The 27,161-nt window shown below is 40.4% G+C and overlaps 1 protein-coding gene across 1 annotated transcript in view; it reads left to right on the top strand.

The window, feature by feature from the left end:
* gabrr2a (gamma-aminobutyric acid type A receptor subunit rho2a) overlaps positions 1–22,005 on the top strand; it is a 41,957-nt gene extending 19,952 nt beyond the window's left edge. Inside the window, exons 3-9 of the mRNA XM_028565997.1 lie at positions 1,064–1,131; positions 5,620–5,843; positions 8,652–8,734; positions 11,619–11,759; positions 13,414–13,566; positions 17,424–17,632; positions 20,939–22,005. Coding sequence (XP_028421798.1) covers positions 1,064–1,131; positions 5,620–5,843; positions 8,652–8,734; positions 11,619–11,759; positions 13,414–13,566; positions 17,424–17,632; positions 20,939–21,277 — 1,217 coding nt within the window. The 3' untranslated portion in view covers positions 21,278–22,005. The remainder of the gene's footprint in view (positions 1–1,063; positions 1,132–5,619; positions 5,844–8,651; positions 8,735–11,618; positions 11,760–13,413; positions 13,567–17,423; positions 17,633–20,938) is intronic.
* Positions 22,006–27,161: the final 5,156 nt, after the last annotated feature.

Genomic DNA, 27,161 nt, shown 5'->3' with positions numbered 1-27,161 from the left:
GTTAAATCACACTGAGAAAATGTGCCAATGTCAGCGTGAGTTCACGTGGAAGTAAATGCGTTTTTTTTAATATATTCCCATTCACTGAATGGTGAACGATAGGTCCCTAAAACTCACATTAATATGTCACATGGAGAAGTCTAAACTGATTGTAAATAAAAACTATGTAACCGTCAGAGACAGGGAGTAAGTCACACATGTGCAAGTCAAGTCGAGTCCCTGCCATAAGTCCAGCAAGTCACAAGTCAAGTCATACAAAAAATTGCCGTTAACATTAGCTAAAAGACACATTCACGTACCTTTGTTTGTGTTGCATGAAATGACGGATGAAGTTGGGTGTTGTGGTTCTCGTGTCAGTAATTTTGGAGTTGTAATCCTTGCACACCGCTGTTCTGTTTTTTTACAACGAGCATCGACTACAAACTCCTTAAATCCGAATTTCACTATTTTGGGCATAATCCCTTCTGTGACGGCTGCCTCCTACGTTTGTCTCTGCTGGTCTGCCACGCTCTGCAAGGTTGCCTAGCAACGTGCCAGAGTGACACGTATAGCACAAAAGATGTTCCGAAAACAAAACGTAGCCTAACTTCTCAATACCTTGAAATAAAGAATACAGACTTGGCTATTACATTGATGAAAAGTCAAGTCCTTTCAAGTCATCTGTCAAGTCTTAAGTCTCAAGTCTTGAATACCAAGTCAAAGTCAAGTGGATTCATTTATAAATGTCAGTCAAGCAAGTCTCGGGTCATCAAATTGGCGACTTGAGTCAGACTCAAGTTGAGTCGTGCGACTTGAGTCCCCCACCTCTGGTAACTGTTAAGGATACACGTGGAAATGAATAATGAACACATGGGAACTTTTAGGACAGTCCATGACTTACTTCAGTACACAGAAAAACAACTTTACAGTAACAAGTAAATGTAATTTGTTACTTCCACCCCTGACTAAAACACTCAACTCTAAACTGGTGACATTCAGAAAATGTTCTCATAAACCGGCGAGGCGGCACCGCATGCAGTGTATTTTCACATCTATTTGCTCATGATATTCCTTTGTTTGGCAGGGCCTGCCATCCCTGTTGGAGTGGACGTTCAGGTGGAGAGCTTGGACAGCATCTCTGAGGTTGATATGGTAAGAAAACCTGTATTTATCCACAGCTGTTTATCAAGTGACAGAATATTAAAGATGATGCATGCCACAGTATGAGAGACACATATGTGAAATACATATGCGGTAGAGTACATAATCAAATCCTTATTTGAATCATTTACAACAATTTTGAAAGATAGGCTATGTTTGCTGAGGATTTTGTTTTTGTCGGTTTTCTTGCCTCTACTGAAATGTTTTAGTTTTTTTTAAATGTTCAATAAACTAATTAAACTGAACTAAATGTACAGTTTCATACCCACATATCACTGTAAAACTTTTTACCATACATTTACTGTAATATACTGGCAGCAGCTTGGCCAGTTGGTTTTTAAATTTTAATCTATTTTACTGTAAATAGACATAGTTTCTTAATGTATTATTTGAATTTAGAGTAATCTACTGGCAGCAGTGTAATTCCCGCCTTTTCCTTTATTTTCCCAAGATGCATTGGTATTAACAGTAAATACCTGTAATCTGTAACATTAGCAGATAGCGCTGTAAAGTTATTTTCTCCCAGAATGCATTGTCATTTACAGTGTGATCCTGTATAACATTAAAACAGTAAGAGACTGTGAGATGTTAGCTGTAAATTTACATCAAAGGTTTACAGTGTACATATGTGTATGTTATTCGGTTAAAATTAAATTACTTAAAAAAGCTTTAAATATAAGTATATACAATGTCAAATAAACTAATGCTATTGCTAACATAAGCATTTTTTATGCTTGTTTCATAATTTTCACGTGCATAACTACGGTGGATTGTGTGTTGGGCTCTGACTGCTGCATAAACACAGGTGACCTACACTCAATACTGTGCCTGAACACATCCTGGGTAGACACAGACGGAGCACTGAAGCTGCTGCTGATGTGATAATTTGCTATTTTTGCTACACATGCCACATAGACATTATGGTAAACATAGCCCTGGGTACAGCCAGCGGGTTCTTGCCTGAGGATCTCTGTGTTGCAGGTTGATATGTAGAGAGTAAGTTATCTGGGGCGATAATGTGCTTCATAAGTAATGAGTACAATCTTAAAAAATCAATTCTGCTGTAAAACAAATTGCCATCTGGTGGAAAGACATTAAACGTTAAGTTAAATTAAATTAGATCCCCATTAGCAGTGCCCTTAAAGGAGAACTCAGGCCAATTTTTACGTTAATCTTGATCGCTATAAATATGCGATTACTGTCGATAGAAGAAAAAACGACCCGAATCGGTGCTAGCAAACTGGAGTTGCTGCAGCTAAGTCTAGAGCTCCCACCTAGCTAAAACAGCAGTTGTGGGGGCATGTTCTAAAGAGTGCCTTTGTGCCTCTTAAAGGTCCCATGACATGCTGCTCTTTGGATGCTTTTATATAGGCCTTAGTGGTCCCCTAATACTGTATCTGAAGTCTCTTTTATATAGGCCTTAGTAGTCCCCTAATACTGTATCTGAAGTCTCTTTTATATAGACCTTAGTGGTCCCCTAATACTGTATCTGAAGTCTCTTTTATATAGACCTTAGTGGTCCACTAATACTGTATCTGAAGTCTCTTTTATATAGACCTTAGTGGTCCCCTAATACTGTAGGGGAAAGAGAGAATGAAAATATTTTTTTTAATGTACTGCCCATTCTATAATGATCTAAGAAAAATACTATTTGATGAAAGACCACCTCAGGTAGGAATGTTCCAGGATACTGATATAATCAAATGGTTTAACCACATATATCTAATTATATACATGAAGATCTTTCAGAACATCATTTTGCCTAGTGTATGAATATAAAAGCATAGTTATTTAAGCACTCAGTGGGCCCTATTTTAACAATCTAAGTGCAATGCATGAAGCGCCTGGCGCAGGTGCCTTAGTGGTCCCCAAAATACTGTATCTGAAGTCTGTTTTATATAGGCCTTAGTGGTCCCCTAATACTGTATCTGAAGTCTCTTTTACATAGACCTTAGTGGTCCCCTAATACTGTATCTGAAGTCTCTTTTATATAGACCTTAGTGGTCCCCTAATACTGTATCTGAAGTCTCTTTCCCGAAATTCAGCCTTGGTGCAGAATTACAGCCACTAGAGCCAGTCCCACAATGAGCATTCCTTAGGATGTGCCATTTCTGTGTCTGTAGCTATTGAGGAGGAGCGAAGGGGGGGCAAGGTGGAGGGTTGGGGTGTGGCCTTGACCAACTGCCACTTTTCTCGTTTGTAAGATATGATGTCTCTCTCTCTCATGGGTGGGCCAAATTCTCTGGGCGGGCAAAGCAGAGAAAGGGGAGGTAATCTTGCTCCTTATGACCTCATAAAGAGAAGATTCCTGATTGGTCCATCTGAGCTTTCATTTTCTCAAAGGCAGAGCAGGATACCCAGGGCTCGGTTTACACCTATCACCATTTCTATCCACTGGGGGACCATAGGCAGGCTGGGAGAACGCATATTAACGTTAAAAAACCTCATAAAGTGAAATTCACCAAGGCTGAATTTCGGGAAAGAGACTTCAGATACAGTATTAGGGGACCACTAAGGTCTATATAAAAGAGACTTCAGATACAGTATTAGGGGACCACTAAGGTCTATATAAAAAAGACTTCAGATACAGTAATAGGGGACCACTAAGGTCTATATAAAAGAGACTTCAAATACAGTATTAGGGGACCACTAAGGCCTATATAAAACAGACTTCAGATACAGTATTAGGGGACCACTAAGGTCAATATAAAAGAGACTTCAGATACAGTATTAGGGGACCACTAAGGCCTATATAAAACAGACTTCAGATACAGTATTTTGGGGACCACTAAGGCACCTGCGCCAGGCGCTTCATGCATTGCACTTAGATTGTTAAAATAGGGCCCACTGAGTGCTTAAATAACTATGCTTTTATATTCATACACTAGGCAAAATGATGCTCTGAAAGATCTTCATGTATATAATTAGATATATGTGGTTAAACCATTTGATTATATCAGTATCCTGGAACATTCCTACCTGAGGTGGTCTTTCATCAAATAGTATTTTTCTTAGATCATTATAGAATGGGCAGTAGATTAAAAAAAATATTTTCATTCTCTCCTTCCCCTAGATCACAGTATGGACACAGTCTTTGATCTTCCTCAGTTCTTATTCAATAAGTAATGGTAGCGTCCCAGAGTGGAGCTGTGTACAGAGAGAGCGCAAGCTCTTAGGTAGCCTAGATTATACACAACATATTTTTTACTGTCTAATATGAAGAATTTTTGGTTCATCTTTTGGAATGACTGAAAAAGAAAATCAGTGTAAAACAACTTGTTGAATGATCATGTACAGTTTTAATGCACAGTCAGCCCTAAACTGTTTCTTCCAATGCAATGAGGAGTATAAAATTATCAGCAGAAATGATTGTGAAGACAGTTTATTCCTTCTTTTTTGTGACTTCACCCCATGCAACAGGGTTGTTGTTGTTGTTTTCTGTAATGGAAATGGTTCTCTGTCTTTCTGAGCCTGTAAAAGACTGTGAAACTTTGAGTGACTGGATTCCATTTTTGTCACTTGGGAAGTTGTCAGTTGGACAGAATAACTGTAACACAAGAAGGGAAACAGGAAAGTAAGGCAATCTAATTAAATGTTGACAACTGAGGACCGGAAGCAGTTAAACAGAGGCCAGTCTTTCCCCCAACTGATGCTGCTTTTTGATGGCCACGGCAGCCAGATTTCCCTGGTTGTTCAGCTCCTGTCAGTCAGGTTTCTCAGAGGGTGTGGGTTTTGTTTCAACATTGGTAGGGACACATATAAAGTGGAGGGTCCTCCCCTAGGATATATTAAGCATTAAACACGTCATTGGTGAATTTTTATGCACCCATTTCGACCCATGTCTTTTTGGACGAATTTCAGTTCATTGGGTCTTTAAGTCATTGGTTTTGACAAAAGGATAGCACCTTCATAGACCAAAAACATAAATAGGTCCAGACCAGTTTAATGATAGCCTGACGGACAAGTATGGAGGAATGAAGTAGTGCCTTAAATCCAAGAGTGGGCTTGTGCGATGGCTGGAGCAGCAGCATTTGAAAAAATGTCATACAAACGGTTTGCAAGATTGAGTGTTTACACAAAAAAAATGGGGAAAGTACCTGAGCTTTCTGGAGATGTGTTCATGCCGTGAGATGTATGTTTTGTTTTAGGAAAAAGAAAATTTTTAAGGGTTGTAGGCCGATGAACATCATCCTTCTTCCCTTTAATTCCACCAGCATTTTGCCATGACTATAAAGCGGAGGGTCCTCCCCCAGGAAATATTTAGCATTCAACACTTCATTCCCTGCATTCTGGTGAATTTTTATGCATCCATTTCGGCCTTTTTCTGCATCAATTTATGGGGGATTTACATTTCATTGGGTCTTTAACTTTAAGTCATTGGATTTCACATAAGGATACCACGCTCCCAGACTAAAAACGTAATGTATTAGGGGTATAGACTGATAAATATCATCCTTCTCTCCTTTTATTTCCCACCAGGACTTCACCATGACTCTGTACCTGCGGCACTACTGGAAGGATGAGCGCCTGTCCTTCACCAGCAGCACCAACAAGAGCATGACGTTTGATGGCCGTCTGGTGAAGAAGATCTGGGTCCCTGATGTCTTCTTTGTCCACTCTAAGAGGTCCTTCATCCACGACACCACCACTGATAACATCATGCTGCGTGTCTTTCCTGACGGACACGTCCTATACAGCTTGAGGTCTGTAGCATTTCAGCATCTGACTTATTAACATGTATTTTCAGACCCATGTCAGCCTGTTGTCATGAACCATACGTTCAAAGAGCTACGATAAGTTAAGCACTGTAATTTGGAAGAATTCCACTTTTTGTTGTTGTTGCTGTATGCACCACGTTGATTGCTGCTGTATTAGAACCCTGCTGGGTTGGGAGGAGGTCGGGGTGGATTGATGAATGTTAAAAATTGAATTGAATTAAAACCGGCAGTGGAGTTCGCTTCCCAGGGAAACGCGTCTTCCTTGGGAGTGTTTTAATCCAAACCACGATAATTTTCCTAAACTTAACTAGTCGTTTCAGTGCCTAAACGTAACTTTTGTCGCCGCAAAACGCTCATTTTTAGTCACCTAAACTTAACCGTAATGTCTGCCGAAATGACCGGCAGCTCGCAGTGCTCTGTACCCGGCTCAAAGTCACCTGTTCTTGGATAACTGAACCCCCAACAACCGCTGATACGGCGGAGCGCCATGCAAAGCACCATGCGGAGCGGATCACCATCTGGAGCGGAACACCATGCGGAGTACCATGCAGAGCTTCAAGCAGAGCACCATGCGGAGCGGAACACCATGCGGAGCACCATGTAGAGCTCCAAGCAGAGCACCATGCGGAGCTCCAAGCAGAGCACCATGCGGAGCGGAACACCATGTGGAGCACCATGCGGAGCGGAACACCATGTGGAGCACCATGCGGAGCTCCAAGCAGAGCACCATGCGGAGCAGAGCACCGCCTGATATTCTCCTACCCTTCCGCTATCTCCACTATCTATCTAACTGTGATTGGTTTAAAGAAATAAAAACAAGCCAAGCTTTTTTCCCCTATGGCTGAATGTTAACCGGTGCAGCCAGACCGTACTCCAGCGCTGGCTGTGGAGATAGGTGTGGCAATGCGAGATCAGACCACAAGTGATGTGATGGGAATTTTCATATTGTATCAGTCAGGGAAATGACGCAGGATTTTGTTTGTTGTGAAAGTCCAAGTCTTCATTTTGAGGCCCTATTATCTCCTTGTGTTGAGTAATGACGTGGATCACTCTGCCTGAAAGAGCTGCCAATCCTGAAATAATTTCCTTAGCCAGATTTATTTATTTTAGGACAATGCACATTAATCAACATTTCTGTAAATGCGCCAGTGTTAGCCAGTCGGCTAATTTTCAACTGTAGTCCTAGTTGCATGCATGTCTTTATGGTGGGAAGAAACCGGAGCATGCGGAGGAAACCCACGCAAACACAGGGAGAACATGCAAACTCCACACAGAAAGGCCTGGGACGACTTGCTGTGAGGCAGAAGTGCTAACCACTGAGCCACCGTGCTGCCATATGTTAGAGTTTCCATACTGCTGAAGTGCTAGTTCAGATGCTTTCTCAAGAATAACATTCTGAAAACAAACACTCAATGCCAAATACTGAAATGTTTTCATGCAGGATGGTACAGATCAGGGACCTTGTGTCTGTAAAGTGGATTGGGAGTGAGCAAACTGTTTCCCACCTACACAAGCACCTGGTAATTTAGTGGCTCACCATGACCATGAGTGATTGTTTCTATCACTGGAGGAGACTGTCAATTTGGTCCAGTGCCATTCAGGTCTCCAAGTGTTTGTCACATTTCTAAATATGACACTAAAGGAAACTTTTTTGTGTAAATAACAAACGCCAAAGGCACCTGACCAAGCGTCGCTTTTTGACGGGATGGGAGTGAGAATGTGTCAGTCCTGGAGCCGGCCTGCTGGCGTCGGTCATCGGGAGGGACGGCCTCCTCGTGTGCCGCAAGCAGATCCGGCGTCTCTCGTTGACTTTGTCACAGGCCTGCTCCTTGGTGTGTTGTAGTTCAGGTTTTAAAAGGTGTATTTTATAGCGTCTTTTTAACCATCTTTTTAACGTGATCATGTGGTATGGTAACCTAAACATCCAAAAGAGGGACAAACTGCAGAGTGAGCATGGCCTCAAAAAGTATAGGGAAGCCACAAAAGCACTTAATCAATCAATCAATCAATCAATCAATCAATCAATCAATCAATCAAAATGTATTTATATAGCACTTTACAAAAACCAGCAGGTATCCAAAGTGCTTAACATTAGAAACACATGTCATACAATAGAAAGAATGAACATAGAAAACAGTAAGATCAGAAAAGGTTACACAGAAACAAAAGAGTGAAATTGTAACACCACTGCTACGTATAAAAGGCCAGACGAAACAGATACGTTTTGAGTTTGGACCTAAAAAGAGCTACATAGTGATAGTGCGAATATCAGGGGCTAACTTGTTCCAGAGTCTCGGGGCAGCAACTGCAAAAGCCCGATCACCCCACCGTTTATACCTTGACCTTGGCACTTCTAAAACCAGTTGGTTAGAAGACCGCAAAGACCGGCTGTGCTCACGCAGGGTTAAAATCTCGGATAAGTACTCCGGGGCCAGGCCATTAAGGGCCTTAAAAACAAACAATAAAATCTTAAAATCTATTCTAAAACTTAAGCAGTATTTCTGAGGAATGCATTACAAACAAAGCTGTCTTGGCTTCCTAACCCCTTTTAAAAATGATTTTATAACGATGGAGTCCAAGCTCCCAAAGACTGTACATTTTATTATGCTTATGTACAATAAAGCTTTGCATATCTGCAAACAAGTCTTTCCTGATTGAATTACAGTGGAGGTCTTTTCCAGTGACGGTGTGAATTGAATTCAGATAATTCAGTGACATTACTGAATGTATGCACTCCCATGACTGCTCTCACCTCGTGCGTCTGTTCTTGTTTTTTTTTTTGTCGTTGAACAGAGTGACGGTGACGGCAGCCTGTAACATGGACTTCAGCCGCTTTCCTCTGGATTCCCAGACCTGCTCACTGGAGCTGGAGAGCTGTGAGTAAATGGTTCATCTACAGTTCCAAAAAAGCCAAGTGCTCGTATTCCTGGCCAGTCCTGAGCCAAATTAGAAGATGTGTTTTACATTATCAGACTTCACATGGTTATACTTCAATTCAGGGGGAGAAAACATCAGACATGTCATGAGTTAAAGGGGATATGAGTCAACTTAAGTATTAATATTTCTTGTGATTTATTACCCGTGGAAACCAAGACTCTATAATCTGTTATTCTTGAACTTGATATACACACGAATGACTGAATGGATGACTGGATGTTTACAGGAATTAACTTAAACTGTTATTTAATTATTAAATAGTTTTCTATTTCTGAATTCTGTAAATTAAAAAAAAAACACACACACAAATTGAGAAAAAAGGGAACCAGGGCACTAGCCCACTTACGCCCCAACACCAACACACTTCATCTGGCTAAAATGCTAACAAGAAAGGGGCGCCTGGGTAGCTCACCTGGTAGAGCGTGTGCCTCATCGTACAGATGCTTGGTCCTCGCCGCAGCGGCAGCTGGTTCAATTCCGACCTGCGACCCTTTGCTGCTGATGTCATTTCCCCTTCTCTCTCTAAGCTGTCCTCTCAAATAAAGGCCTAAAAGTGCCACACAAAAATATAGCAAACTGAGCAAAAGCCAGGTAGAATGGAAGGCATTAGAGAAAAGAATAGTACCACAAATGCTGAAACAAACAGAAAAATAATAGCGCAAATACCAGAGGGAATGTTATCCCGCTGACGACAAGTACAATTAAATGCAGGCTCTGTGTCTTAAATTCTCGAAAAACTCTGTAAAATTTTTAATATTATATCAACTATTTATTTAATAAAAATGTAAATACATTTCAGACACAGCCTACCTCTCAGTTATCTCCATTCCACTTCTTCTTCAACTTCTCGGTCTATTTTGACTAAACATTTCTCTTTTACCAATAGTTGTTCCAGCGATTCCTCATATGGTCAGAATCACTTGTTTCTAACTTGATTTACTAAGTTCTTTATCAAACTTACTTAGTTCCTTTTGTTACAGAGAACCGGATTGAAGATCTCTTTTTTTTTTCTCGGACAGTCCCTTTCAGCCATTGTGCTTCTTTTCCATCTTCATGTTTGTCATGCAAACTAATAGATTTTTTTTTCCTTTTCTTTTATTTCCCGGGTTTTGACATCTTAGTTTCAATGAAGACAGAAACAGGAGTGCTCCTTATCGTTCTTTTGGTCTAATGAGTAGGGCTGGGTATCGTTAAAAAAATGTCGATACTGGTACCGATACCAATATCGTGACTTCGATACCGGTTCCTAAATGATTCTTCTTTCGATACCAACCCTATAAAACATTACACATAACGGCACAAATCTTTTAATATATTTTTCAGCTCCTCCTACGTGAGCCCCGTCTCTGTGCGCAACGTAGAGTTTTTCCTGCATTTAACCGCCCACCACGCACATTGCTGGTCCTCATTCAAGACAGGTCCCACATACACACACACACACACACACACACACACAAAATATATATATATATATATATAATATTAAAGGGTTTCAACAAGCCTTGTTTGTGTGCGCCCAGCTGGACTTAAAACTATGATTTATAAAAAAGAACGCCGTACGTGCGGCTTTATAAATTTGACGAATCAAATGCATATGCATATTTTCTGTCTTTGTCTCAACAAAAGACAGAAAGGAGGCGGAGAAGAAATCAGCCAAATCAGATGGAGCAATGCTGGCCGGGCAAAAAGCATATCATTTTTTGACGGGCATAAGGCCGAACTGAGGAGCCATGCCTGCCCCGTGAAATTGCTGCCCTTGGTGGTCTCAGTTGAACCTGAAATTGAGATTAAATTGGTCAGCGTCACCAGTTATTACTCAAAGAATTCTCACAATGTAGCTAGCTGCAGCTTTCTTCTACTGCTAGTTTCATGGTGCAGATTGTTTAATTCTGCCTCGGGCTGCTGCTCGGTTGTTGGCCATCAAAACGCCCTTTCTTCTTTTCTCGCTGGAAAGATGCACCCAGTCATCCGCTCCCATCAACCTATATGTTCATGAATAAATAGCAACTGTGGAAGACATGGGAGCAGAATCAAATGATACCTTTATTTAAAAATCTGGGCCCATTGGGGGAGAGCCTTATCTTCAATTGGGCCGAGTGCACAGCATGTATTTCAGAAAATAGACGACAACCTTTAAATTACATTTACATTTTCATTTATCAAAGCTTTAAATTGACTGATAGATGGGGGAGGGACCAATTTTAAGGAGGTTTGTGCCGCATTCCAGGAACGTGCAGCAGCAGATGAAAAAACAGTCTTGCCAAGCTCAGTCCGACTATGAGGCGTCTCAAGTAAAAGCCATCCATTGGACCGAGTGGAAAATGGATTTACATACGTAGTTAACAATATGGAAATGTAATAAGCGTAATTTATCAAGAAGTGCTTTACATATGAACACCATTTTGTCTCATCTCAAGAGACGGACAACCAGTCATATCATACAAAAGACGGTGGTGAGTGTTCTAACTTTCATCTGTAATAAATCTAAGTACAGAATGATAGACCAAATCTAATTTTAACATTTTAATTTGCGGTGTGCCTATAAATCACCTCTACATAATCAAAAACAGGCAAGAGAGTAGCTTCCATATAACCATTTCTAACTGCGTGTCAATCACTGCTCATGCACACGCATTTATTCTCCCTTGTGGGGGGAGGGGCTTAGGAGACCGTTTTGGGCTTTAGCGGAAACCGACTGAGAAGTTGTCGATGTTCAAATGTTTTGGCTAAGTCCTGGATCTTCGCAATCCTACCTCTGGCACCTTTAATGTGCATTGTCCTGATATATAACTAAATAAATACATTATGTGTGATGGTTTTCAGATGCCTACACAGATGAAGACCTGATGCTGTACTGGAAAAGCGGTGATGAGTCTCTCAGTACTGATGATCGCATCTCCTTATCACAGTTCCTCATCCAGAAGTTCCACACCACCTCTCGCTTGGCCTTCTACAGCAGCACAGGTACACACACACACACACACACACACACACACACACACACACACACACACACACACACACAGGCGTAGATTTCAGGGGGTATGCAGGAGATATGTTCCCTCAATACTTCGATAAAGTAAGTAAGTAAAGGTAAGGCAAGGCAGCTTTATTTGTACAGCACATTTCAGCAGAAAGGCTATTCAAAGTGCTTTACATAAAACATTAAAGAGCAATTAAAAACAGTTCAAAATATAAAAACAGATAAAATACGAGACTAAAAGTTATCGTGCAGTATAAGAAATGAACAATTATGAAAGAAAACCCACTCCCCAAATGAAGTAAAAATAACCGTTGGGGGGCTAGAAACATGTATATATCCTTCTTACCTCTAGGGCAAGGCGAGGCAGCTTTATTTGTACAGCACATTTCAGCAACAGGGCTATTCAAAGTGCTTTACATAAAACATTAAAGAGTAATTAAAAACAAATATATGTGTGGGTGTAAATATACCACACGATTTCCTACGACACCTATGATACCATCCTAACCTTGTTTTGTGTTGCAGTGGGCAAAAAAGCACAGTCTCTTTTAGATTCGCTGCCTTTAAGTGCAGTAGGAAATGTCGCAATCCATAAATGAACTATATGTATAAACGATCTAAAGGAAAACAATAATTGTGTCTACTTGTGCTACACATAGCAGGTAATTATGTGTTTGACGCTTAAAATGTTTCTGGGGGACGGCTCCCAGACTGCCCGGTTGTAATGCACACACACGCACATGCGCGAGCGCGCACACACACACACACACACACACACACACACACACACACACACACACACACACACAAACACACAGAGGATGACAATTATTGTGTTCATATGAATCATGTCTGCAGTCATTTCTGCCTACAAGTATAGGCCTACAGTCACTAAACACAAATATCTCGGCTACTTTGACCCCATAAACTTTCCTCTAGCAACCTTCAGGACAAAAGTTTATATTTTTAGCTCCACCTCTGGCGGCAACAAGGTCAAGGTTGAAATTTAGAAAATTTGAATTTTAAGCACAGCTTAGACTATGTATACCTTGATATTACATTTTGCTCCAGGACCCTTTTAATGACTGTGTTTTGACATCATTACATTTATTAACCTTTATTTATTTATTGAGGGAAGGTTCACTGAGAGGCAGCCTCTCTTTTGCAGGAAGGCCCTGATCACATTCACACAGCTCCACATTCATACCTGGAAGCTGCCTGGTACCACCACAGTCTGATCTGCTGGCTACTGAGCACCTCCACTGGAGTGTTTGGGGTTAAGTGCCTTGCTCAAGGGCACCTCAGTGGTGGTAATGAGGGAGGGACAAGCGCTGCTCTTTCACTTTCCCCACCCAGATTTTATCCTGTCGGTCTGGGGATTGAACCAACGACCTCCCGGTCACAAGCTCGCTTCTCCACCACTTTAGGCCACCACTTCCCCCAATTACATGTGTCATTACATTAATCGCATATTATACTGATGATAAGGATTTTACATACTCTGTATATGTTACAGTAATAATCACATTTCTTAAATGTAGGAAATGAAATCTCATGTAAAATGTTGCCGTTTTGTGTAACCAGTTTCATCATTGTTGAATCTTTGTCTGAGCACGTCTCTTGCTGTGTTTGCAGGCTGGTACAATCGTCTCTACATCAACTTCACGTTGCGACGCCACATCTTCTTCTTCCTCCTGCAGACATACTTTCCTGCCACGCTTATGGTGATGCTATCATGGGTGTCGTTCTGGATCGACCGCCGGGCTGTGCCGGCCAGGGTGTCCCTGGGTAAGAAAAAAAAGAAAAAAAAACATTGGTTACGTAGAGGATTTAACTGATGTCTTTTTGAGTTATTTCAAAGAAATCGTTTGAAATGAAAAAATCAAAAATTAGCATGGTGGAAGAACTTAACACAGGTTAGTTAAAGTAGCAATAATATATTGTAAAAAAAAAAAAAGTCTCAGACAGAAAGACAAAAGTCTCAGTATGTCATATAAGGCTGCGTCCGATCCACAGTGTACATAAACAGTTCTTTCTGTTCAGGGAATGTCGGTTAAAGGTCCAGTAGGTAAGCCTTATAAAACTAACTTTCTGTCATATTTGCTGAAACTGACCCTATGTTCCAGTAGAACTACATGAAGCAGGTCATTTAAAAAAAAAAATCTCGCTCCTCTGGCACCACCTACAGCCTGTAATGTGATTTGCAAAAATCCATTCATTCTCCCTTGTGGGGCGAGGGGCTTAGGAGACCGTTTTGGGCTTTAGCAGAAAAGGGGGGAGGGACTGAGAAGTTGTCGATGTTAAAAACTTTTGGCTAAGTCCTGGATCTTCGCACTCCTACCTACAGTACCTTTAAGGGAACTTCTTTTGACTTCTTTCGGAACACCCTGCAACGTCACTAATGCAGATATCACTTCCTCTATGCCTTACCCTGCTAACGTAAACACCTTGGATACGTTGCCTCTCCTCTGGAAATGTTACTCTTATGCTTCTCTCTTATGTGTGTGCGTGTACAGAATTCAGCAGTAAGCCAAACTCCATTCAAATGAATTCTGGAGTCAGGATATAGCGTCCAAGCTCCTGGTGATTTATTTGGCATCCCCGTCATATACAGTATGAATAGGAGTGGAACTGTATAACACAAACAAAAATATTCAGTAAGCAAGATGCACAATCAAAGTACACTATATTATAAACTCCACATACGCTACTATGCATCAGTTGTATGGTTAAGTGTACATTATACATGGCCTGCAGTTAAGCTAATAATTAACTAAGCTAACGTACATGTGGTTTAGCATACAATTTACTAACTTACAGAAATTAAGCTTAGTAAAATATTCATCGCAAAAATAACGTCCAGATTTTGTTCTACGCTCTGTGCTAAACTAGTACTTTCAGATGATGCTTTCGGAGGCATAAACAAAAGAAGGATTGTAGCATATGGGATTTGAGTCCACTCAGCAAAAATATGGCTGCATTCTAAAAACTAAAATGGTTGACTTCCTGTTCTGGGTCAAAGTGCATATCAAACTAAAAGGAATTTAAAGGGCTGGTCGGGGGTTAATTTGCTAAACCTGAAGGCAAAACAACTGTACTGAATTAAAATGTTGAAACAAAACCTGATACCATTACATTGAAATGTCTGTAACTCGTAAGTAAATGTGTTTTGATTCATTTACAAGAAGGCCGGTGTTGTTTTTCGCGAGGAGCAATGACTGATGGGTAATCTTGCTTGTGAGCTTCAGGCAAAGTGATGAACCGTTGTTCAGTTGTTCCCTACACAGTTCACAGTTCTGTTTTAACTGAGCATGTTTGCCCCCTACGGTTTGGAATCTTAGCTAAACCTGAAGTCCATAAGGATTTAGATTATCAGCCATAACATCTACACCATCCGAGGTAGGATCACGACCTATGAGGTTGTGAAACTAAAGTTTCTGCTCCTGTAGAAACCAGAAGTCCGTATGAAATCAACTTTGTTTTAAGAAAAACACGTTTTATCCACGATCTTATGGAGAAAAACTACACTACCCACAAGCCTAAGCGTGATAGCAACGTCTCTGATCGGTCCAACTCGCTGTTACCATAGAAACTCTTACTGTACCCGCAAAACCACAAAAGGCTAAAGCGAGCTTCTGCCATTGAAGTCTATGATAGTTTCCTTACACGGTCTTGTACCTATTGCCTTTTTGGCCATTTTCAAAATGTTTTTTTTGTGCCGAATCAAATGTTTTTTATATATATACAGTACAGGCCAAAAGTTTGGACACACCTTCTCATTCAAATATGTTTCCTTTTATTTTCATGACTATTTACATTGTAGATTCTCACTGAAGGCATCAAAACTATGAATGAACACATATAGAATTATGTACTTAACAAAAAAGTGTGAAATAACTGAAAACATGTCTTATATTTTAGATTCTTCAAAGTAGCCACTCTTTGCTTTTTTATTAATAAGGGAAAAAATTCCACTAATGAACCCTGACAAGACACACCTATATATATATATATATATATATATATATATATACATACTGTCTGTATATATATATATATATATATATATATATATATATATAAATATATATACTGTATATATATATACTGTATATATGGGGTTGCACATCTCTCTTGCACCCTTTCACAGGGAAAATAAAATAGGTTATTTTCTTATTACTACTTTGGTACTACTACATGTCCTTTGAAGAGATTGTGCGTGCCTGAGGAAAATCTGTCTGTGAAATGATGAAAGCTGGTTCCACCAATCTGGAACACACACATGCATACACCAACCTCCCACGTTCCACCCCTCTCACTTATTCTTTTGAATTATTTTCTGCATTGGGGCTCTTGCTCTACTTGCTGTACAGGCATCTGTTTTCCCCCTCGCTGGGATCCTCTCATGGCTCACCTCGTGGCTCTTTTGAACCAGGTCTTTCTTCTCGCTGTAAGGCGAGAGTGCTAGCCGCCCACCCAACATGCCGTCCAAAGTTTCCGTGATTTCTGCTCAAAACTATACTGGGACCATCCGTTTTAGGAAATAACTGAGTGTTTGTTCTTTTTAAATGAAACTTTATAGGTGTTTTTTAAAAGATGTATGTCTTTAGTTGGAACCGAGCCACAGACAGATTAGGAAAGTCAGAAGGAGACGGAGGAAAGAGACATATTGTTTGTTTTTGGTCTTTTGATGGAATCACTTGGGATTCTGAAATTATAATAATAATAACAACATTTGCATCATATACACCAACTTTTATTAATCTTAGATGCCATTCATGAAACAAAAAACATCCAGTTTTTCATAGTTTTGCAATTAATTCCCACAATAAGTGCATTCAGAGATGACTGAAGGGTTATGCTGCGTTTCAGTTAGGGTAGTCTCGCATTGACAAGAACTTACTCCTTACTCTACAGCGCTGTGGATTAAGGTCTGGCTACACCAATGAGGCATTCTGGGATAGGAGAAAAAAACTCTCTGGATTGTTTGCATTTCAAAAAAGAAGTTAACTGTTCAAAGAATACAGTAATGTGAGCTATTTAAATTAGCTGAATACATGGTTAAACCTCATTGGCTCTTACCAGTGTATCGCTGTGTGTATTCATCCACAGCAATTCCACCAATCGGTCCAAAAACGACCCAGTTAGAGAGGAAATGCCCTAAACATATTCTTTGTAAATCATTACAATCATTACCCGAAAGAACCAAGCAGGCCTGCCTTGTTTCACGATCCAAATTGTCTTCAAAACCTGCCATTTTCAGTGTAGCTTGCTAGCTCAAAGTTTGTTGAACGGCAAAACGCAGAGAGTGGAAGATTAGGGTTAGGCTTAACCCTTATTACTTAAGTAAAAGTTCTTAATACTTATTCCACCACTGATACCTTCTCAACTGCAAATCTTCGAAACCATGCCGAGTTTTACAGGGTTGTACTTATTGCAGGGCTGTTGGACCACATTGCATCATATTTTATAACTGGTCCGGTTATTACTTTCACCCCCAAGTGTATAGCTTCAGCTGCCAAAACACCGGGTCAGTTTCCTGATCCAGAGCAGGCCCTTATGCTGCATCTACACTGTGAAAGTAAAAATAGACAAACTCAGATCCAGTACTAGTTTAACTAGAACTTTAACTATCTTGTGTCCAGGCATCACTACGGTGCTGACCATGTCCACCATCATCACCGGAGTGAATGCGTCCATGCCCCGGGTGTCCTACATCAAGGCGGTGGACATTTACCTGTGGGTCAGCTTCGTCTTTGTCTTCTTGTCTGTGTTGGAGTACGCCGCCGTCAACTACCTGTCCACCGTCCAGGACCGCAGAGAGCGCAAGAGGAGAGAGCGGGCGCGATCTCAGGTGTGTTTCTGCTTCAGCATTTCACACAGAATTTCATTCTACTACCGCAATGCCCGTTCCAAATGTACCCGTATTGCTTACTCCTGTATTGCTGCCGGCAGCTTTCTCCAAAACCACTGCAAAAATAATCAATGAATACGTGACGGTCAGTGTTGATATTGTAGCTAGCCAAATAGTCAGCAACACGTACACCACTTGCTTGGTCTCCTCAGTGATGCAGAGAATTAAATCCACCGAAGATCCATTTCAAAAAGCAAGAACTTCAAAACTTCACACACACTTTTTCACCTCTGCATTTGGTTTTATTTGTCGACGTAATCGGTCTGTAAACGTCCCTTGAGAAACGTCCCTGGGCCCGAAACCAAATGCAGAGGTAAATAATGGGTGCAGGGATTTAGATTTTTTTGCTTTTTTTGATATTGCTGGCTGGCTGCCACAAATAAATCAGTGTAGAAACACTGTGATGTATGTTGTATGGTGCTGTGAGAAAAACTCCAAACTGGCATGCAGTATTAATAAAAAAGGGGCATCTTTCTCTCTGCTCATGATAAATGGAGGCATACAAAAACAACAAGAGTAACAAAGACAGAAACAAAGAGCAAGAACAATTAAGGCCCTATTTTAACGATCACAGCGTGAAGCGCCTGGCGCAGGTGCGTTTAGGGCGTGTCCAAATCCATATTTGCTAGTTTGTCGGCGGAAAAAAGGATCCGTGTGCCGGGCGCATGGTTCTAAAGGGTTGTACGTAGTGTCTTCATTAATTCATAGGTGTATTTTGGGCGTAACATGCAATAAACCAATCTCCCATTCATCTCCCATTCCTTTTTAAAAGCCAGGCACGTTTGGACCTTGGCGCATTGCTATTATGATGGCAGATTTGCACCGTAATATTTTTATTTGTAATATTTTGCATATTTGTGTGCTGCTTCGCTTCCCTGCGTGTGTAACAAGCATAGTGTGCGCAGGCTATGCATAAGCCTATAGGGGCATTTTACTCATTCGCTGTTATAATAACAATGAAATGCTGCATTATTGACTTTAGACCAGGTTTTTGTTGGTCAATGGCGCGATCACTTCCCGCTGCCTCAAGATAGCAATACGCCAAGAATGCACCTGAACACACCTCCCTGTAAGACCAGCACGCCCATGGGCGCAAAGATGGCCACAGGTGCATTTGCAATTTAAACGACGCGGGCGCTGGACGGGAAATCGACAACTGCGTCGGTCTTAAACTAGCAAAGACACTTGCGTCAGGCTTTGTGCTGCACTGCACCGGGTGCAAGATAGACCCTTAGAGTTTGTATTCCACAGTTAACTTTTTAAGGTTTAAGAAAGTTGGTAAAGTTGTTTTAATGTCAAATTACTCTCACAGAAACACTGAACGGGTGTGAGTTGTCGGGGTTATCTGGGGATGTCAATATAGATACTGAATTTAATTTTCATGAGCCCAGGCTGTCGGGTTCTACACCATGGGAGGTCTGGGGCTATCAGTGGATCAATGTCCACTGCTGTTTCCACACCCACTGATCCACTGTTGGATTTCTGTACTTACTTTAGGGAATGAAAAGACTCATTACATTTACTGCACACTGAACACTCCTGGAATGGATAATCTGTATTTTTTTATTTTTTTTATTTTACGATCAAGTAACTCCAAATCATGGTAAGAAGCTGTGAATTATTTGTGAGCAGCAACATGAACGCTCTATAGATTATGATTCTCAGTTTGCCCGAATCTAGAAGACCAGAAACATCATTACATACACATTATTTTGCCATGAATGAACACACATCCACCAAAGTAATTGTAAACCATTTAGAAAGATAAGGCTGGTGATGTTCTGCATTTTTATAGTCAACAAATGAAACAGGGAAATAAAGCAGATATAGAAACTAAACCTCAGACCACAGCGATTCAGTTAGAAGCTACAATCATAGTAAGAGACTTTTTAAAAGGTCTTTCTCTCCTGCACAGGTCCTGGCGACCGCCGAAATTACTGGATACTATTACCTCTCTTCAAGACTTATAAAACAAGATGAAAATATTTAACTCTGGATGAACCCATACACATATATAAACAGGGATAATGGTTTTAAGGGACACAATCAAAAAGGTTTCCTATTACATAACAGGAAATGTCGGGGGGGTCAACACTAGGATCCATCCTCTGGGGACATGAATATCCACCGCAGGTTTCATGGGAACCCTTCATTAGATTTTGAACTAATGAACTAATGATGGTGTTAAATGATGGGCCAGGCGGTCAACTCAGGGAAAAGGGATTATCACTATCTTCTAGGGATAGTGGAAATAATGTCAAATTTAAGAAAAGAGTTTTCTGTAATTTATTTTATTAAAACAGGGACAACACACAAGTTAACATTAACTTTGTATAAGAACAAGGAGAGATGCATTGTACCAGGTTGTAGCACAAGTGCTATTTTCCACCCGTAGTCCCTTGGCAGGTCCCTAAAACCTAAAATATTCAGTGCAAGTGAAATACCACCACCGTTGAATCAGACTATCCTCTGGGGACAAGTTTTTCAGTCTGTAAATTAAAATAACAGAACTCTAGAGCCACTTTGAGTCTAGTTTTTGGACTTAAACGTGGCTGGGGCATCTGGTATTTTCCTCAAACTGCTGTCCGCCATCCTGTTGAAAACCTTTTCCTTTTCGGCTAGTTAACTTCTGTTCAAGTAAAAGGCAAAGGTACTTTATTGTCACATACACATACGTGTTGCGAAATTCATTCTCTGCATTTAACCCTTCCCTCAAGGGAGCAGCAGTCAGCCATTTACAGCACCCGGGGGGGCCAACTCCAGATCTGAGCCAGTGCCTTAAGGTCACTAACTAGAGAACCTAGTCTACTAATCTTTGATGGTGGGGGAAACCGGAGCACCCAGAGGCAACTCACGCAGACATGGGGAGAACATGTAAACTCCACACAGAAAGGCCCGGGACGACTGGGATTTGAACCCGGAACCTTCTCGCTGGGAGGCCACAGTGCTACCCACTGGGTCACAATACCAGTTTCCTTCATTTATGTGTTGAGCGCCACCTCTAGGAGCCAATAAGTAGCGACGCTGGGAGCAGGGAAGTCTACTTAGAGCGCCTTAGTTTATTTATTAAAATATCTGTATTTGTCGCCAGCGTATCGATTCTTTTACCACACGAAAACGATATATTGCTGTATTAATATTTTGTCCCACCCCTACTGACTGATGCCTGATATTCTCCCTAAACTTTTGTCTGATCCCTTAAAATTCCAATAATGATTATCCATTGTATATTTTCTTCTTTGCCAGTCACTGCCCTGCACCTGCGGGATCTCCCAGACGCGAACCATGACCATGTTGGATGGTACCTACAGCGAGGCAGACACCAACAGCCTGGCCGGCTACACCGAGGAGCCCATGGGGCCAGAGGAGGAGCAGGAAGAGCTGCACGAGGTTCCCGAGAAACCCGAACACATGGTGGTCCACCTGTCAGTGAGCAGCGAGTCCACCACCACCAAGAAGAAGAAGAGCAGCCTGCGCACCCTCAACATCATTCAGAACACGCACGCCATTGACAAATACTCCCGGATGATTTTCCCTGGTTCGTACATCTTCTTCAACCTTATCTACTGGTCCGTCTACTGCTGAAAGACACTCCTGAGTCTGGACCCGGGCCAGAAAGACTTACACACAGACAGTACGAATGCTGCATCCAAATGGGACACTAATTGTGCTGTTGTACTGTATGTCTGGTTCTGCAAAGTGCAAGTTCTGCAAAAATTCAGCACTGAGACTTTGGGATTGATGTTTCTGGGTTTTTTTTCCTCATGCAGCAATTTGAATGTTCATTAGCGCTCTAAACTGTACAGCAAAAAATTATGATTTCAATGCTGTTTTAAACTACTGTTGCTAATTCTTTTGGCCCTTTTCAGCTTCATTTACTGTCAACTGCTGTTGAAAAGCTTGTTGTCCTCATTACTGCATTTTGTTCTGAGATAAAGGCAGCTTTGGTCGGAGAAAAAGTGCATTTTTGTATTTGACTTGTTTGTAACATCGATAGATAGGGATAAGGTACGCATTGCCTGCGTTCGTTCTCTGAGCTACTCAGTTGATGGGTCTCTGTATTTACAATGATTGTCAAGCTGAGATTCACCATGATTATAAGAATTTTAAGCCCATTATCTAGCAGTCATGATTAAATTATAAACAGATGACGACTTCATTTCTATAATGTCAAGATAACACATTTTGACCATATTCTTTAAGCCTGTTATCTCAAAAAAAAATGTATTACTAAGGGCTGGGCGGTATATTGACATATTTTTAAACAAGATATGGGATGAGACATGTCAACGATGTTTCACTTCCGGGATTGTTCAGGTGCCGCCTGAAACTCAGCCGGATGTCCCTCATTTCGGTTACCTTCCCCTTTTGTTTGTGTTGGCATTTTAAACTCCCCTCGATTTTTGAGGACTATGTTTAACAGCTCCTCAGATCTCTGCAGGGTAAATCCAGACAGCTAGCTAGACTATCTGTCCAATCTGAGTTTTCTGTTGCACGACTAAAACTACTTTTGAAAGTACATAAGTTCCTTCCCAAGGCTTTTTTGCAGCGGCACTGTTGCTCCGTCCTGTGCTTTTCGCCGGCCAAAACGATTGTGATTGGTTTAAAGAAATGCCAATAAACCAGAGCATGTTTTCCCCCCCATCCTGGAATGCTGTGTGGACTTGCCAGACCCTCCTCCGCAGCGCTGTGGAGGAAGGTCTGCCAACGCAAGACTGATATTGGTATAGTTTGATGTTGCATTACATAACCCATTTCTTCAGTAAAGTCGTGCCTGTGTCTGACATTTGCCTACATTTCAAATTGTCATCTGCACAGCTGTATATGTTGTTAGGCAGGAGAGGAAAACCTCTAATTGCACCATTGTTTTCCGGTGGTAACGTTCTGTTGTGGTGTCCGCCAGTTACTGGACTTAACGTGAACTTCAATTCTATGAGTTCGAGCGAGTGAGGTGGCGAGAGATGTGACCCAGATTCTCATATGTGGCTTTGACTGAACATTCATCCCACTTTGTAGAAAATAACGAGATATATATTGTGGATTTTTGGTCCATATCGCTTATGTTGATGAATCATTCAATGTGTGAGGCTATATTTAGTGGTGCTTTAAGCTTAATGTTAACACTAACATGTAAACATTCTGATGATGTTTAGCAGTGTTCACCATCTTAGTTTAGCATGAAAACGTGTGTTAGTCCAGCTGAGGCTGATGGGAATGTCATTAGTTTTGCTGGTGTTTGGTCATAAACCAAAGGATAAAAAAAAAAAAATTAAACTGGATGATAATGCTAGATAAAAACTCAGGATCACCAAAGTTATTACACTGTGTAACCAAATTTCATGGTAATCATTCCAACCGTTGTCAAGATATTTCACTCAAAACTAGTAATGTCCGAACGAAGTCTCATGAAACTTTGCAAACCCTTTTCCTAATTTTATGAGCCCACTAGATGGCGCTTTTGGTTTAAAGAAAAAGGCTCAAGGAATGGCAATTCAGTGTGCTTTCAACCATTTGTTGAACAGAGAGCGCCATCTAGTGGGGTCAGAAAATAAAAAAGAAAATGGTTCATGAAGCTTCATGAGGCTTCATTTGGCCAGCACTACTCAAAACCAAAAATGGCAAACCTCATGGTGGTGCTAGAGGCAGATCAAGTCAGATGATCACCAAAGTCAGTAGGATTCACCCTCTGTAGAAAATTGGGACAGTTCTGTTTGGTTCATGTATTAATTTGAGAAACGTTACAGTCTCCTCATGGCTCCACAACACATTCTCACTCCCAGTGTGTCAAAAAACAACGTCAGGGGCCTTGGGCTTTAGTTACTGATGATAGCATCAGTAACTAAAGTATAGCATAGTTTACCATCTCAGTCAGACGCAGGGGGCTAATTCCAATATAATCCCATCCACGGTGATATTTGATGCTCTGGGTATCCCTTTGGAGACATTTTTCAATGCACTTGGTCGGGACCAATTTGGCGTCCTATTTCAACGTGCAGGGTAAGCCACTCAGTTAAGGTAAAGACCATGGGTAGGGTTACAAATTGTATGTTTCAGTGGCACAAGAACAGGACATAATCCCCGATATCATGGGTAAAAGTCCTGTGTCATTTGACACATCCACCACCCCAACCTGCCTCCTTAAACCGATTTTCGGTCTTTCATACTACTTGCTACCGTTGTCGCTCTTTGTCCTGTTCTTGTTCCGCGAATCGCTGAAACGTACATTTTGTAACCGTACCCACTGAAATATGACGCCAAATTGGTGCTATCTAAGCTCATCGAAAAATTAAGCTAAAGGGATACCCAGAACGTCAAATAGCGTAGGTTTTTGAGGCGCTGGGAGTGAGAATATGTTGGATTTTCGGTCTTTCATACTACTTGCTACCATTGTTGCTCTTAATACTACGTCATTTTACAGTTCCATGCAGTCGCTGATGGGTGATTTTGGGCTGGGTAACGGGTTGGGCTCTACACGGGTGTTTGAAGTTCAAATTAAAAATGCAGGTAGAGGCACCTGTGAAGTGAACAGAAGACTTGAGATCTTATCTTAAGATAAAGACATCTTAGGATATTTATTTTAAGCACCACAACACTCCTTGATCTCTTAAGGAAATTTGACATTTAAGTTATGATCTTGAGATAACAGGCCTAAAAAAAAATATCGCCATTCATGGCCAATCTCAACTTCCACAGCACTAAACATGCAAATCATTTATTTTCCACAGATTTCGTACTGGTTTTGATATTGTAATGCTGTTCTAATGTTTTAAGAGACTATAGTGACTTTTTGCTAAACTGGCTTCTTGATAAACTTTTGTAAAAAGGTCATTTTCACAACGCAACGCTGGATTACTTAAAGGACCATCTTATTTATTGCTAATTGCCTTAGCATGTGACAGACATATGTACCAAGTACCAGAGATGACTGTAATGATACTTGTATTATAATATGTACTGTAAAAGGTTTGTTGGGCAGTGGGACATTTTGTCCTAAAGTCACTGTAGTCATGTATCCTTGTTTGCAAACAAAATGAACAAAAGCTAGCTTAATAAAATTATTTCATTCAATATCATTTCAGAGGGATTTCTCGTCTTTTAAATAAAAGTTAAGTACAGATTGGGAATCAGCTTTCTTGTTCATGTTGCACTTACAAGGTAGAACTTCTTGAGAACTGGATTTGCCTGGTGATATGTTAATTGCACCTCTCATAGTGTGAAAACATGATTATCTACTTTGAGTAGCTGGTAATGATCTAGGCTTTCATTTTCTGGTTTATCTAATTCTATAAAAAGCACTAACAGTGGCTGAAACAATGTGTCTTGATGAGAGTGTTTGCATATGACTTATAGGCTCGGATTATAAAAGAGGAGTTGTAATGAGCACAGAACAAATGTTCTATGGAGGCTTTACTTTCACTTGCTTTTATTGCTAAATGTATGAGTTTTATGCATTCTTGCGTCATTATTACTGAAAAGCTGAAACAATTTGCTGTTTGTGTCCCTGAGAAAATGTGAACATTCAATAATTTCAACAAGAATAAAAGAGCAATTATTTTGCATGAAAAATGTGAAAGCTAACACACAAAACATAAAATAACTGAACAAAACGGCAATACATTCTGTCTTCTGCTGTTTAGAGACACAAGTTAGATTAAATTCACCCGTCTGCTATGACTACAAAGCAAATGTTAAGTTGAACTATAACCAGCTTTTATTTACTTGTTTACCGGTTGTAGTTTAAAGGTAGGTATTTTATTTTATTAACCTTTATTTAACCAGGAGAAATCCCATTGAGATTCAGAATCTCTTTTTCAAGGGAGCCCTGGCCAAGACAGCAGTACAAAAGTTCCATATTTAAAATATACAGCAAAAACAGACAACATAAAACAGAAAAAATTAAAAAATTAAAATAAAAACAGTTGGCAAATTAACGTCATCTCCACATAATCACCAGCAGCGCTCGGAAGCAGCACATATGCACTTAGTACTCAAATAATCCTTTATCCTAATTTTAAACTGTATCAATGTTGGTAGGTAGTCTAATTTAAGATGATTCTGCAGTTTATACCAGGATGAGGCTGCAAAAAATGTAAAGGCACTTTCACCGAAAACAGATTTAGGTAGATTTACCCAAATTACAACACAATACATTTTCTCAGTTACCCATGGTGGCATCTAGCCATGTAGATAGTTTTGGTTTTGACATTTCTATATAAAAAGTAAGGTCTATGGATCATCTGAATTAACTATATCTCAAAATGTTGGCAAATTCTGCTATTCATATGGCTGAACTGGCCCTTTAAGATGTTTGTGAGATTCCATTATTGGCTTTTTAGCAGCCCTATTTCTGCGAATTTAATCAATAATTAATGCCAGCAATTAAACTGTGGTTTTATATATTTATAGAAGGCTACCAAGTACTGCAAACTGATATGTAATCCAGTAATATCCATTGTTGTAGCATGTTGTCAATGATAGAATAGTAGGGTATATACAACTTTTTTGTCATTATGTTTAGGTTAAAAACAATCTGTTAAGCCGCTCTTCAGCAGTGTGCCACATTAAAGTACAAGTAGGCTACATAAGTATTTCTTTCCTACCAATAGGAACAACCCTCTGAGATGCAGCTGGCGGTTTGAACCAGTGACTCAGGCTCTGAGTCAGCAGCTGTCCTGGAATAATTCCTTCTTGTGGCTCAATCTGCGCTGATGACGAGTTCATATGCTGCAGGAAAACACTGAAATAAACAATGAAAGGAACTTAGTAGGAGTTTAAAGTGAACTGTCAGAAATACTGAAACACAGTTTTAGTTGAAATTAGAATTAAAGTGACGGAAAAACAGCTGTTATGCATGCTTCTGATACATAAATGCTCAATGAAAACCACTGTGTTCTCATAGCAGAAGCTATGAGAACTGTGTTTGAAGTTTACATGCTATTATGTCTATTTTGGGAGCTCTTTCTTCCCATTTTACTGTTAATTTGCGTTGGTTCACAAATGACATAACATGAATAAATCTATTCACAAATAACTGAAATGTCTGTATTTTCAGGAGAGAGCTAAGTTGCAAAATAACAAACATTTACACTGTATGTCAAATGCCCATGGATAGCTGGTTGCTCTCAAAACCTGAAGGCAATCACTTGGTTTCCCGCAGAACTTGCCCTATTTTATATAGATATTTAGTAAAGCACAAATACTATGCTATTTATTTGTGAAGAGAAACACATAGTAACTAAGATTGCAGTTCATGCATGTTAGGGACATTAAGGGGAATATAGCCATCAATCCAGAATAGCTAACATGAAAAAGATAACCCCTTTCTATTTTGATGAAACCTAATAAAAACTAGTTTGCGAAATATTGGAAAATACAATACATTACTATAGACCATGATGTCCCACCCTCTTTTTGAATATGGGTCAAATTTGACCCGAGGACAACAGGAGGGTTAAGAAAGCGCCACTAT

Source organism: Perca flavescens, chromosome 20 (assembly GCF_004354835.1).
Source record: "Perca flavescens isolate YP-PL-M2 chromosome 20, PFLA_1.0, whole genome shotgun sequence".
Classification (NCBI taxonomy): domain Eukaryota; kingdom Metazoa; phylum Chordata; class Actinopteri; order Perciformes; family Percidae; genus Perca; species Perca flavescens.
The sequence above is the reverse complement of the archived record's forward strand: the minus strand, read 5'-3'. Positions and strand labels throughout refer to the sequence as shown.